The 15,863-nt window shown below is 36.8% G+C and overlaps 1 protein-coding gene across 2 annotated transcripts in view; it reads right to left on the reverse strand.

The window, feature by feature from the left end:
* Nucleotides 1–15,863, reverse strand: part of NR6A1 (nuclear receptor subfamily 6 group A member 1) — a 222,441-nt gene that overhangs the window by 177,165 nt on the left and 29,413 nt on the right. For both annotated transcript variants that reach the window (XM_070452697.1, XM_070452691.1), the window contains exon 2: nt 11,539–11,580. In XM_070452697.1, coding sequence (XP_070308798.1) covers nt 11,539–11,580 — 42 coding nt within the window. The remainder of the gene's footprint in view (nt 1–11,538; nt 11,581–15,863) is intronic.

Below are 15,863 nucleotides of genomic sequence, written 5' to 3' on the forward strand. Positions count from 1 at the left end.
AACACACAAATGGAAAATTTTAAAATATTATTATTTACTACAGCATTAAAAAAAATACTCAGGGATAAGTTAAAAGAAAGAGGTACAAGATCTCAATGCTAATCTTTTAAAACATCACTGAGAAAAAATAAAGTTCTAAATAAGTGGGAAAATATACTGAACTAACAGACTAGAAGACTCAATTCTAAAATGACAAGTCTCTCCAAATTGGTAAGATCAATGAAATCCAAAATCTCAGAAGGCTTTGTTTAAAAAAAAAAGTTTTTTTGATGAGCTGATTCTAAAATGTATAAGGAAATTGAAACAAAACCCTAGAATAGCTACAACAGCTAAAATAACTCTGAAAAGGAAGAATGGAGTTGGAGAATTTTAAGATTTACTATACAACTATAGTACTCAAAATATTGTGGTATTATAAATAGATTATAGAAGAAAATAAGAGTCTACAAGTATATCATACATAAGAAGATCAAATTATTTTTCAGCAAACTTATCAAAAACTCAAAGGGAAAGTCTTGTCAACAAAAAGTGCTGTAACATAAATATTCATATAAAAAGACTCTGATTCCTATCTTATACCATACCAAAAAAAAAAAAAAAAAAACTAACTTGAATAAAGCTAAAATCATAAAGTTTCTAGTAGAAAGCAGAATAATACCTTAGAAACCTCAGGTTAGGCCAAGATTTCTTAGGGAAGATACAGAAGGCATTAATTATAAAAGAAAAAAATTAATAAACAGAGCTTCATAAAAATGTAAAACTTTTGCTAATCAAAAATCATGTTTAATAAAGTAAAAAAGCCACAGATTGGGAGAAAATATTCACAACATATATACTTGATGAAAGACTTGTATCATAATAAAAAATATCCACAACTCAATAACAGGACAAAGAACAGGATTTCTTAAATTATCAAAAGATTTTGAATAGACATTTCTAAAAGGAAACATGAATGGCCAATAAGGGTATGAAAAAGTGACCAACATAGTCATGAGGGAAATGCAAATTAAACACACATCATTTTTGCTCACTAGAATAATTAAAATTTAAAAGTTTACTACACCAAACACCTGCAAGGATGTGGAACTATTAGAACGCATACTAATGGAATTGCAAACTGCATACACAATTTGGAAAACCGACAAGTTCATAAAAAGTTTAACATAAAGCTACCATCAGACCCAACAATTCCTAGATATGTTTAAGAGAAATAAAAATATATCCACAAAAACCATGTACAAGAATACTCATGGCTGCTTTATTCCTAGTAGCTCGGAACCAGAAAGAGACCAGGTATCAACAGATGAACAGATCAACTATGATATAGACAATGCAATACTACTCAGCAATAAAAAGAATTAGTAATGCCTGCAACAACATGGATGAGTCTAAAACATTATGCTGAAAAACACTAGACACAAAAAAGCACATGTTGTATGATTCCATGTATAAGACAAACTAATCTATCAAGACAGAAGTCAGAAGTTACTGCTTCTTGGGGGCAAAACTGTATGATCAACTGAAAAAAGCATAAGAGAATTTTCTGAAAGAATGGCAGTGTTCTACATCTAGATGAAACATGAATTACAAGGGTACACATATTTGTGAAAACTGCTTAAATCTTACACTTAATATTTCACTGTATGTAAATCATACCTCTATTTTAAAAAGATAAAAAGTACACTGGCTTTGGAATCACACAGGCTTCAGTTCTGCCACTTAACTGCTGTGTGATCTTGGCAAAGTGTTAAACTGTCAGTTTCCTTATCTATAAAATGGGGAGAACAAAAGTTGAGAACAACTTCACAGAGTTGAAAGAAAAAGGAGACGGTTTTAAAACCATTAGCATATAGTAAACGCTCACTAAATATTAGCCTAAAAAGTTAGAAACTCTTCATCATATACTTCAGCAGTGAAGAAACAAGTAAGAACAGATGGAGCAACTAAATGCTGGGCAATTCACTTGTATTATCTGATTTATTTTTTTAAAAAACAACCCCTAACAAGGATTATTACTGTTTTATGGATGAAGAAACTGATCTTCAGAGGTTGCCTATGATCGCCCAGCAAGGACTGGCAAAAGCCAAGATGCAAATTCTCATATTTTTTCCACTACACCAGGTCCATTCGGGTCACTTTTAGCAACATGACCCTGCAACCGCCAGGGCAGCACAATTCATATGAGAAGCTTACTTAAGGCTCCCTACATTCTTGACAGCAGGATAAAAAGTAGGCTAATTCTGATGCCATGATTAAATGAAGGCAAGGCTGAAAGCAGAAGCCTAAAAATGCTGCTCTAAGCTTTTACCCTGTTCCTGAGCTTCAAGATAGCTCCTGATGCTTGAGGATACTGATCCTCATTCCTTAAAGCAATTTCAAGATAAGAGAATTCTGAATGTAAAATCTGTGATCTAAATGGGAAACGGTAGCCTGGGTGGCTCAATTTGGCGGAATAGCCTTAGAAACTTGGCAGCTGAAATGAAAGCCAGTAGATTTTTAAAAAATCTGTACCTCATTTCTTAACATAAGAACCTCATTTAAAAAAAAAAAAAATTAAGGTCAATTCCCTGGTGATTCAATGCTTAAGACTCCACACTTTCACTGCCGAGGGCCAGGGTTTGGTTCTCGGACTGGGAACTAAGACCCTGTAAAATATGGTGCAGCCAATAAATAAATTTTAAAAAATTAAAACAGAAATAGTGAATATTACTCTGTGATACCATTTGCCCAAGGACATCACTGTTAACAGTTCAGTGTATCTTCTTCCAGACTAAAATTTATCTTCTCCTTAACAATTCTACAATCCATGTAATGAGTCCCCTATTAAATTTCTGAGCTATTCCTATTTTTTTTGCTATTATAAATGCTGAAAAGAATATCTGTGAATATACATTTTGCACACCTGTCATTTATTTTAGGATAAATACCCAGATGAGTTAACTGCTAAATCTGCAAATTTGAATTTAAAAAGTTTAAATTTTAACTGCTAAATCTGTGAGAATAAACCCATTTTTAGTGTTGACAGATATTATTAGAATATACTCATAGACTTCTTTCTCATTTTCCCACACCTTCATCTGCACTGACAACTTTTTTTTGACAATTATTTTTTAATGTAGAAATTGCAAACAAATGCTTACAGAAGACTAGAAGGAAACATAAGTACATCAAAGAGGTCATACAGGTTTGTGACAAACCTGAGCACATGCTCATTTCAAGAGGCAGCCACTACCCTATTCAAGCCAACAGATCCCATGTAGAAATCTAGGCCTACAGTTGAACCATCCAATTTATCAAGAAGGCCAGAAATACAAATTTTCACAAAAATCTTGCAGGTTTTAAAGGTTGACAGTATGTTTTTATTTAAACATCCAATTAGTCAAACAAAATAGATCTATAGGCCAGATTAAATTTAGCTCAAGGAATTTCATACTAAGGTGAAAATGATATAACATTTTCACTCTGAATCTTATTATTCATGCAGTTTATCCTTCCCTCTGTTTACCAACACAGGGTATAACTACCTATTAAAATTTAATTTTGGCTCATATTGTCAGCACCTTTTAAAGAAAGATGCTTCTTTTCTTCTTCCAGATTCAAATCTACAACAAATACCGGACCAAAAAAAAACAAAGAAATGTAACTTCAGGTACAGAAGCTAAGGGTCATCTTAACTGATCTCTGTGCCCAGGAAAGACTTATGAGGACTAATTTGGGATTCAATTGCTATACTCTCAACATACGTAGAGAACCACAAGATTTTTAGAGAAAATACCAATTTGTAAAACTCCGTATAACTCTGAAAAGGGAGGATTTAATAATCCAAGGTTTGCCTCCACTACCTAACACATTTGCCTAACACAAAAAATTTTCTCTTTGGTGAGACATCAAAAAAGAAAGAGAAGAATTCCCACACATCCCCTTTGTTATCATATACTGAATTTAAACAATCATCTTCCGCTTTTTTTTTAAATTAAAACAACAACAGGTTTATAGAAATCTTTCTCTGCTCTCAAATATTACTGCAATACTGCTCCCACGGAAATAATTTCAGCAACCTATCTAATTTCAGAGTTTCTTCTCATTCCTTCTTAGTCATCTATTACAAATCTCCAGACCCAGATGTTCAAGCATTCCCTGAACCCACCACAGATAGTAGCAGAGATCCATGACTCTCCAAGGACCCAAAAACAGCCTTTGAATGCAACTATCTTTTCATCAACTGTAAACAAGTCCTAAACTGTTGGCTCCATAGGGAGTTCCTACCAAGTCAGTATAAACTCTGAAACGGGGGCAGAGGTCAAGGGGATGAGAGCTCAGCCTAAACTCTGGATCTCATCCCACCCCCATCCTGTTCAAAAGAATCCTTATCAGAAAGGAACTCCCAAGCAAAAGGCCACATTCAGGAGACGTGATCTTGCAGTGACCTAGCAGATTGAGCTGAAGCTTTGGAAGCAAGGCTCTTGGAATTGTTATGAATGTGAAATGCCAATATCACAACCAGAATGTTCTGAAGGAAAGGTGACACAAAGGGGGAAACCAAGGGAGATTTGTGAACTTATCTTCATTTGTTTCAGGAAAGAACCTGTTTGATAATAAATAGTGCAAATAATCCTGAACTACAGAAGAAATCTCTTTGGGAACTTATTCCATAGAAAATTACTTTACATCCAAAATAATTCTAATATATGCAAAAGAGCCCAAATGACATTTAGAAAATAGTCTTTATTCTGGACACAAAAGGCGCCATTATATGTTATAAATCATTATACTGCCTTAAACTCTTCTATTAGCATCTGAGACCTGTCACAGTTAAGAGAGCCAGAAACAGGATAGAAGATTCAGTAAAACAGCAGCTCTGAAGTCCCAGATATTTCTCCACTGTGTACTTTGGGGTGAGTCATTTAACCTCTCCAGGCCTCAGCACTCTGCTCTGTAAGATAGGAATAGTATCTTCTCAATAGGTTTCATGAGTGCTTACTGAAAAATGCACATGAAGCATTTAGTGTGTAACAAATATTATCCATTATTACTATTATTACTCTTATTATTATGGAGTAAACGCCACATATCATGTTTTGTGTCTATCATTCCTGATTAAATCAGAGTCCCTTGAGGGCAGGAACTGAGTCTTAGCTTGGCACACACATCAAAGGGAAAAAGAGAAGTGGGAAAGGAAAGAAACAATGGGGTAGGTATTACAAAGTCAAACTTAAATTTAGGTAATTTTAAATGCTATAACGAACTCTCCTCACTCCCACTGAACATGTTCAGAGTACCTAGTACATAAGGAACACCCAATAAATGTTAATTTTCTTTGATCTCTAACACCCAGCCTTAAGTTCATTATCTGCAGACCACACTTGGGCTTATATGAACTGTTTCCTGAGATCAAAAATTGTAACATACAGTTTGACAACTACAAATAGACCAATAGGACATAACACAGAATGTTGGAATTTGGGAATGAACCTATTTCAAAATCGGGTATTCTAGCTGAGATACACATTTCTCTCTTATAGCTTGAAGAATCCACAAAAAGTCTCCTTGGGATCCCAAAACACTTGACAGATGAACGTGAAGCCAGAGCGAACGATCAGTGTTATCGTCTCACTCTGAAGCTGTGCTTTAAATTGCCTGTTCCTTCCACATCACTCATGAATCTCTGCCTGGTAGGAGTCTATCAGTATGGCAAGACAGTGCAAACATTAACTCTCAAGTCTCTTCTAAAATGCTCATTTATCCAGGTGTTTAATCAGTAATGGGGGGTATGTATGTTTGTGTGTGTGTATAATAAAGTTTGTGTCAGGAAAAATCCCAACTATGCAGTCCTTTTAAATGGTAATGGTAGATTTTTAATGATACAGATTTCTTCCTCAGCATGCTCTCTATAAGACCTTGCTACTGACCAAAGAGCAAGTGCACAATCTGAGTATTTATTTTGAATAAACAGAGGGTTAACTTCTTTAGTTTCCTAAGAGGTTAAATAAATGGATTGGCAGATGGTCATTTGGGTTACCTGCTGCTGTTGGAGGAAGTGGTCCAAACACCCTAACAGTTAACCAGATGGTAAAGAATAGCCTTGGCCAGCAATACATAAGCTCTGCTCCTTGGAGCAAACTACTTACTTGAAGCAGTAACTTACACCTGCTAACATCTGGAATGATTTATCTTTGTGTCATTAAGAAACACAGGCTAGTTTAATTGAATAAAGTGGTTATAACAGCCAGTAGTACAGAGAGACTGAGACTTTCAACATTATGCTACACAGAAACATCTACTCGAAAGCCTTTGACTGTGTGGATCAAAATGAACTGTAGAAACACTTAAAGAGATGGGAATACCAGACCACCGTACCTGTCTCCTGAGAAATTTGTATGTCGGTCAAGAAGCAACAGTTAGAACCGGACATGGAACAACGGACTGGTTAAAAATTGGGAAAAAAGTAAGACAAGGTTATATATTGTCACTCTGTTCATTTAACTTCTATGCAGAGGACACTATGCAAAATGCTGGGCTGGATGAAATCACAGGCTGAAATCAAAACTATCAGAGAGAAATATTAACAACCTCAGATATGCATATGATACCACTCTAATGGCAGAAAACAAAGAGGAACTAAAGAGTTTTTGATGAGGCTGAAAGAGCAGAGTGAAAAGCTGGCTTGAAACTCAGCACTCAAAAAACTGAGACCATGGCATCTGATCCCATCACTTCATAGCAAAGAGAAGGGGAAAAACAGAAGCGGTGTAAGGTTTAATTTTCTTGGGCTCCAAAAACACTGCCAATGGCGACTGTGGCCATAAACCTGAAAGACAAGTTCTCCTTGGAAGGAAAGTTATGACCAACCTAAATAGCATATTAAAAAGCAGAGACATCGCTTTGCCAACAAAGGTCCATTTAGTCAAAGCTGTGGTTTTCCCAGCAGTCATGTACAGATGTGAGCATTGAACCATAAAGACTGGGCACTGAAGAACCGATGCTTTTGAACTGTAATTCTGGAAAAAACTCTGAAGAGCCCCTTGAGCTGCAAGGAGATCAAACCAGTCAATCCTAAAGGAAATCAACCCTGAATATTCATATCTGAAAGTGAAGCTCCAATACTGTGGCCACCTGATGCAAGAGTGAATTCACTGGAAAAGATCCTGATGCTGGGAAAGACTGAAGGCAAAAGGAGAAGAGGGTGGCAGAGGAGGAGACGGTCATATAGCATCACTGACTCATGGACATGAATTTGAGCAAACTCCAGGAGATAGTAAAGAACAGGGCAGTCTGGTATGCTACAGTCCATAGGGTCACAGAGGGTCGGACACAACTTAGCAACTGAACAACAAAAACAACAGGGTTTCTCATTTACCAAGCGTTGTTCCAAATGTATGTATTACTTCATTTAATCTTCACAACAGCCTTGTCAAGGAGAAATACTTTTTCATTGTCCCCATACAAGAGATGAGAGTAATGAGGCATAAAGAGGTTGAAGAACTTAGCCAAGATTACAGAACTCAAGCAATCTTGAGCCAGAGTCCATGCTCTTAATTCAGAAGCGTTTCGGCTTATATTATATAAAAAGCTAAAGGGCTCACTTAAAATGCAGACAAAAAATTTATATAAAACTATGTTCATTGTGGCATTATTTATAATGAAGAAAAAACTGGAAACAACCTAAATGTCCAACAGTAGGAAAATGGTTAAATAAACCACAGTAAAGTCACTCACTTACAATCAAATATTATCTTGCATTAAAAAGATCTATGAAAAATTTTTCATGACTTGGAATAATGTTCCCAGTATAATGCTGAGTGGGGGAGCAATAAACAGTAGACAAAATTGTATATATGATTTCTAACCACATAAAAAGTTCAGACACAAACTGGAAGGACATACTCTCAAATAAGAAGCAATGGTTATTTCCAGGTGGTGGAATTAGGGGTGTTTGTGTTTCTTTTAGTGTTTTCCACAATGAACATGCATTACCCTACCAACAGTTTAAATAAAGGCAATTTCTATCTTTTAATCAAGCTACAAGAAATCCTCAAGCAGATGGTATGAACAGCTAAAAAGCTACTAATCTGTCTGAACTTCAAGTAGTTACTTTCCTTGGGATAACACCCTTTGAACACCAAACAATCACAGTTAGCACATACCAAAAAGAATCCTCACCTTCAACTAGAGAAACTGAATTAAAATATGAGTATTTTCAATTTTGGTCAATATCCATTCTCCAATTATTTATAGGATTATTTTATAAGAAGAGGAATGGATTTAACTATTCAGTGGCCAAAAATCCAGGAATGGATTTGCTGAAATGTAATAAGGGACAAAAGTCTGACTAGGGAAGAACAACAGCTGTTGCTAATCCAACTATTTACCCTTTGACCCTCTATCTGGCCAATAACTGAACAGTATCAATTGTTTTCCTGTATTATGTGCTGTTTACAATCCCTGAGAGGCATGAAAGGAATTAATAATTTAACCTAGAAAGCTGACAGCCTTTATTGGGGAGCCCCTTGTCTGTGGGACAGAAATCAGAGCAAGTAGCTGTCCTGAAGTCATAGGTCCCTTTACTGTTCCTGTTTTATAGCCTAATTGGCCTCCAAACATAAATCAATTATTTCTCCTGTTTTAAGCAACAATGACTTCTATTCTCTAACTTCCCTTGTATCAAGTCAGTCGTTGTTCTCTTGAGTTTTACAACTACACAGTAAACACGATGGCTGAGAAAAAAACTCGGGGAGCAGGGCAGACTGGGGTTATTTGGAAACAGAAGCAGAGAAAGGTTATGCTGTTTTGAACTTCTCTTGACCTTTGACTGCCCTTGTCCCTAGCTTATGCTAATAGGCAGGGTACAGAGATGCTTCTTGTAGAAATGAACTTAGCCTGAACCTGTGCCGTAACATTGGACTCCAGGAAGCCCAGGAATCATAGGAAGGCAGCCAGAGTGTGAACAGCTGCCCATATTCTAAGCATGGCTACCCATCTGCTCTACCACTGAAAAGGGAGGCAGGGGGTAGGCCACATGAGTTGGACAAAATTGGGTCTTTCCTCATCCAGGTCCAATACATAACACATATCCCAAACTTGCTGTCTACAACCACTGACAAGCAAAATGGGAAATCAGCAACAATGGTATTTCTTGGTTCAAAATAAGCAAGAATGAGCAGGACTTCCTTATCAGGAATTTGAGGAGTAAGGGAGACACTGGAGCCTCAAAATCCCAAAGATTCATCACAAAGAAAACCCTACTGTCCTCCATCTAATGTGCAAAAGTCATGAGGTATTAACATAGGAGACTTTACTCCTTCCCAATCAGAAGCCATAGAATTGTAATATCAACAACCATAACCAACTTAATACACGTGTATAGCCCATTTCAGTCTTGAGGTTTCCTATTATTCCATAGGACTGAGAATGCTCATTTGAACCCCAAGATTGATTCAGACAGGATGATAAACTTCTGTTTCTGCCTACTCATTATTATGTCAGATCTTTATGTATTTCAAAGAGACAGACCAAAAACACTAGCAACTTCACAAAAATAACATGGGGACTACTGAAAATATTGGCCACATAAGCTAAGTACAATTTTTAAAAGAAAAATGATGTTTTTAGGTAAATCTCATTCCATACTGACATATATTAATAGAATTATGATTCAGTATCTGTTCATTCTCATGGTATGGAGAAATCTATAAAGCACAATATCTAGACAGGGATTCTATGCAGAAATGTTAAATGAGTTAGAATTACTTGGGCCAGCAGGAAGAAAAATCCAAAAATAATCTTCGTAAGAATATCAAGTACCTTTCCTAGAAGCTGGGCATGAATATTTTTAATTGCTACTAAATGGAGAAAAAGAATAAATTTGGGTCCCATATGCTTTAAAAAGTGTATTTTTAAATAATTTCAGACTAGGAAAGGTTTTCTGATAGACTGTTAACAAATGAGAGTGGGACTTAAGATTTATTTATTTTTGTATCCCTGGAGCCTAGAACTGGGCCTGAGCAGAAAACATTCAATATTAAATTGAATTCTCAATTATCTGGCTTGTTTTATGTGTAGTTCTATCTGAAAAATCACAAGGCATGTCAGTATCCTTCTTAGTGTTAAAAAGTTCTTCTAAGTGGGGCTTCCCTGGTGGTCCAGTGGCTGGGAGTCTGCCGGCCAATGCAGGGGACACAGGTTCACTCCCTGGTCCAGGAAGATCCCACGCTCCACAGAGCAACTAGGCCCAGTGCCACAACTGCTGAGCCTGAGGGTTACAACTACTGAAGACTGCATACCTAGAGCCTATGCTCTGCAACAAAAGAAGCCACTGCAATGAGAAGCCCATTTATTCCAACTAGAGAGGAGACCATTTGCTCCAACTAGAGAAAGTCCATGGGCCACGAGGAAGACCCAGAGCAGCCAAAAATGACAAATTCTAAAAAGTGCTTCTAAGAAAGGCCCATGACTCAAGAATTTACCTTTTCCTCCTCCTAAGTGACAACTGTTCATAAAAGAACGACAAAGTGAAAATAGTTTCACTCATAGGTACTGGGATGTGAGGTAGGAAGGTGGGGTAAACCGAACCTATAATATCTTACAAAGTTGATTCTGGTATTACCTACAAAGCTGATGCAGAACTTTATGACTTCCAGAAAGAAAAACCTATTTCCTTAATGTATGATAATCATTATGAGACTTACTTTTGTTCTGCAATTAGTAATTATTAGTTGAACAAACATGAATTATTTTTATACTATTAAGGTGTGTGAGGAAAATATGAGAAGGTCCACAGCTGTTAGTCAGGATGGTGAGAAGGTGAACTTTATTGCTTACCTCAACAACAGAATGGTAACAAATAACCAGCCCCATAACCCTAAAAAATACAAGAACTAGAAAAAATAACTCTAGATCATTTCACAGAGTCTCAATTTAAAGTATCATTTGACCTTTTAGTGTTATGGCAAAATAATATGTGTATACACTGAATATTCCCATGTCCATATCCCAGAAGGGTGTTTGTGACATTATGAGAGCACTATAAACACAGATGAAAAGAATCATTTAATTAAGACTTTGAAATGGTCATTCTCGTACCTTAAACTTAAGAATGTAGATGAGGATGCTTAGAAATTAAACTGTAGTATGAAGGTTATCATCTATAAATATCTAAACCTTTACCTAATCCTTCTTTGAAAGAAATGTCAAAATTAGTCAATACTTTTAAAACATGGTTGTGGGTATGCGCTTGTATGTGTGCATAAATGAAAGCACAATTTTTGTCAGTGGTAGCTTCATGGAATGATGGAAAACAAGACTAGCATTAAATAGAAATTTTCAGCAAAAAATTTTCTATTAAATGGCTAGAGTCTGACCACCAAAAAATATGAGAAGAAAAATAAAATATAACTAGAAAAGAGAATGTCTTCCCTATAATCATAAAGTGAAATAAAATCTGTGAATAGGCCTATAAATGACACCTTAAGTTACACATTTAAAAGTACACACACATATACTTTTCTTACCCATTAACACTGGGGAACATTTAGAACTTACTAGTGCTTGAGTCGAGCTCTGCCAATTCGTCCTGACAAAAGCCTGAAGAGAAAAAAATAGGAAAAAAAGATTATAATTCATGAATTACTCCAAGGTGCCTCCAAATATGCAAAGTATCATACAGTGAAAAAAAACATCTAGACTCGTAAGTCAAATTTGGATTTGAATCCTAGCTCTATAACATTTAGCTACTGCAGATCCTTCTTTGAGCCTCCATTTCATCATTTTTATATAAAAAAATGGAGATGGTAACAGCACTTCTCATGGAGCAGTAATGAGGATTAAGTGAGATGATATAAAATGCTTATTGAGCACAGTCTCTGGCACAGAGGAGCTCAATAAACAACAGCATAAGTACCTATGAGTAAGCATGCCAAAGTTAATTATAATAAAACATGTGCAATATGTATACATATATAATACATACAATGAAAATGAAAGCCGCTCCGTCGTGTCCAACTCTTTGCAACCCCATGGACTATACAGCCCATGGAATTCTCCAGGGCCAGAATACTTTGGGTAGCCTCTCTCTTCTGCAGGGTATCTTCCCAAACCAGGGATCGAACCCAGATCTCACGCACTGCAGGCGGATTCTTTACCAACTGAGCCACCAGGGAAGCCCAAGAATACTGGAGTGGGGAGCGTGTCCCTTCTCCAGGGGATCTGCCCAACCCAGGAATTGAACTGGGGGCTCCTGATTGCAGGTGGATTCTTTATCAGCTGAGCTATCATATTTCATAGTAAATTTACAATGCATTTAATATTTGTCATGTTCTACTTATGTTATCAATTATTTTCCAAAAGAAAGCAAAATATATGAACTTATAAAAACAAAAAATTATGAACTTATAAAACATCAAACAGGGTAATTTTATTTAAAATTTTCATAACTGCCAAAGAATTTTACCTATACACACAAACAGAAGCAATTCTTCCATTAATAAGTATGCTATTCAGGTTGGAATAAACAGCCCTCAAAGCACATTTCAGGCCCCAAAACTCTAAGCTACACCTTTCCGATTGGTGTACAACTATCACACTGAAGAGAAAAATCAAGCACAGTGAGTGGCAAATAGACAACAGGGGTTCTATACACAGTTAATCAAAATTCTATTCTCCTGGAATGACTGCTTACTCTCTCCAGTTTGCTTTTGACCCATCCTCAGTTTAAATATTTCCTCAGAAAAGCTTTTTCTTACCTCCTTTACCCTTGTCTCATACAAAAGATCAAAACTCCCTGTAATAACTATCTACAATGCTTTGTGCACTCATCAACAAGGAATTACTTGTTCAATGTCTGATGCCACTATGAAGCTGTTCCACTAATAATGTTCCACCAACCTAGGGGAAGGAACCTGGCCTGTCTTGTTTACAGCTGCATCCCCATTATCTCTCACAAGCCTAGTACAAAGCAGCTCTTCAATAAATATCAACTGTGTGTCTCAATGGTAAACTCAAAAATAATGGTGCAAAACTAGGACTAGATGGTTACAAGAGTATTTTGTGTCATCAGAGTCAGGCAACCAGAAGCCAAAAGAGCAACTGGGAGTCATGTGGAGAAGGGTACAAATAGCAGACTGTTTAAACATCACTTTCAAAGTCCTGCAATTCTGAACATTCACCAAACAAACCACATTCCTTGTCTTCCTGTGCTTCCTCCTCCTTCACTTGGTAAAGAACTACTCATCATCCTTCAATGAAGCATGGAAAACAGGAAACACTTCTCCTGTGCTCACAACTTAAATAACTGCCTCCTTCACTAGATAGTGAGTTCTTCAAGCGTAGTGACAGTGCCTCATCCATCCACAGAGCTGTTTCTATGCCCACAACAGTTGCCGCTGATACAGTATGTAAGGTGTTCAAATGTAGGATGAACAAAACAGAAAACACTACCCTGTCTCTAGATCAAGGGAAGAAAGTCACAGGATCAGAAAATCGAAGTCTGGCCTGAAAAGTGTATGGAATGTCTGAGTGAGGAAATCTGATCTGGAAAACCAGGGTTTGGAAGGTGCTAAAGTGACTGATATGCCTAAAAAGGATCACCTTAGAGTGACTTTAAATCCTCTCTATATAAATGCTTGGGGATCAGAAAAGCTGTATGGAGATGCCAGGCAATAAGGAAATCACTCATCATTACACATGGGTCCAATATTGAACATTCTGCCAGAAATGAAACTGAGTAATAAGCATACACTTAACATAAACTGACTCAAAAATAGGACAAAAACATGGGAAGGTAGAATAGTATAATAGGAAAGTTATAGTTCAAAAGCCACTTTTGGTTTAGTCATATGACGTAGGTAAGTAATTACTTATATTCTGGACCCCAGATTCTGGACATTAAGTGAAAGAACTACACTGGGCTTCAAGAAAAGACAAAGTCTAACAACATTTTCTGAAAACAACATTTGGAACTCAAAATAACTAGATCAAACACAATAAAGAGGGAGTGACTAAAAAAACAAAGACAGTACTAAGAAAAACAGTTAAAGTGAGCATCTATTGCTTTTACCTGCCTAGCAATCACTCCCCCTTCTGTTAAGGGCATTCTGATTTTCCTTTAGAGACTTAGCCCTTTACACTTTCAGCTGATATGACCCAAGTAGGATTGACCCTAGCCCTGCTACAAACTGAAATTAACAGCACTTACCTGATAGGTCTGTTAAAAGGATTAAATGAGACCGTGCATGTAAAGACTTTACACAGTACTTGACAAAGTCAAAGCTCAATATTATGTGAGTTACTACTAACTAACCAACCCCAAGGGTCCAAGAAATCTCATGCTATATCTATGGCACCAAAGAGCAGATTATAGGAGAGTTAACTATTAATTCATTCATGACATCATCCTCAAAGACCTGGAATGGAATCCCCTAACATTACTAACACAGTTTAGTTACTTGCTGTGATTCTTGAAACTTTTTTATATTTTGTGCCTGTAAACTGTTTGAAACAATAATCCCAGATGTAATATGTTACTCCCTGAGGAAAAGAAGAACTCTTTATATCTGCCTTAAAACAAATTCCTCCAGTGGTCACAAAGATCCCTGATTATGAAATTCAGTAACCATGTCTATATATTCCCTCTATCCAGACCTGAGACCAGTGGCTAATAATGTTGTCTTTGGCTTTACAGATCATCACTAACGGAGGAGATACAGAGAACAATGTTAATCCTACCTCCTGACAACCAGTCAATGGAATGGCTAGATCTGGCTACCATTCTCATTCGCTCTTACCCAGATTCTCAGAAACCAGATCTGGCTAGCAAAACGGTTTCTAGCTACAAGAACCCAAACCAGTGCTAGAAGTAAACCCTCTATGTATTGAATTCAATTCAACACAAAGGCAAAGAAAGGATGTCAGAATTGTTCAGTAAAAAGCAGACTCCTAAGCTACCTAAAAATACAAAAATAACCCCCAAACCTCCTGCCTCACAGAATATAACACATTAAACAGATTAGGGAAATGTTCTGAGAAATCTAGAGCCTTTGGCTGGTGGCTTAAATTGCTTTAAAAAGGCAGAGTCAAGAAACACAGATTGGGGGCTTCCCTGGTAGTCCAGTGGTTAAGAATCTGCCTTGCAACACAAGGGACACCAGTTCGATCCCTGGTCTTGGAAGATCCCACATGCCAAGAGGCAACTAAGCCTTCTGTCCGTAGGATTTTCCAGGCAAGAATACTGGAGTGGACTGCCATTTCCTTCTCCAGGGGATCTTCCTGACCCAGGGATCGAACGAACCTGTGTCTCTTGCACTGGCAGGCAGATGCTTTACTACTGAGCCACCAGTGAAGCCCATATATTCTGTTACCACAGTTCAGCTCAGAAGCATAGAGAAAAAGAGCATGGGTCTGAGTTGGAGTCAAATCCCAGATCTGCCACTGTTTTCAATTAACTACCCAATAGCTAATTCCTGAAATGGGGATAAAAATAACTCAATTCTTGTGAGTCTCATGGTGCAATAGAGGCTTGGATCTTGGTCAGGATCCTGCCAGTCAACAAAATTTGGTAAGTATATATAAATAAATAAACTACCTTATGGCAAGAGCTGCAAGTCAGGTATTTTCTTTAATACAAAGGAAGAATACAATTCTTTAATACAATTTCTAACTCCAAGTCTAGTAATTTTCTTTAAAACAAAGGAAAATCCAGTTCACAAGCTTTTCTCCAACAGGAGAGAATTTGGCAAAAAGAAGTGACTCCTCAATCTATGATTAGCTACCATAACAAATTTTTTTAATATTGATTTTTTTTTCTTTATTTATATTTTTGGCTATAAAGTTACACATTTACCATAAAATGATCTTAATAAACTGAGTATTTT

Source organism: Odocoileus virginianus, chromosome 2 (assembly GCF_023699985.2).
Source record: "Odocoileus virginianus isolate 20LAN1187 ecotype Illinois chromosome 2, Ovbor_1.2, whole genome shotgun sequence".
Lineage (NCBI taxonomy): Eukaryota > Metazoa > Chordata > Mammalia > Artiodactyla > Cervidae > Odocoileus > Odocoileus virginianus.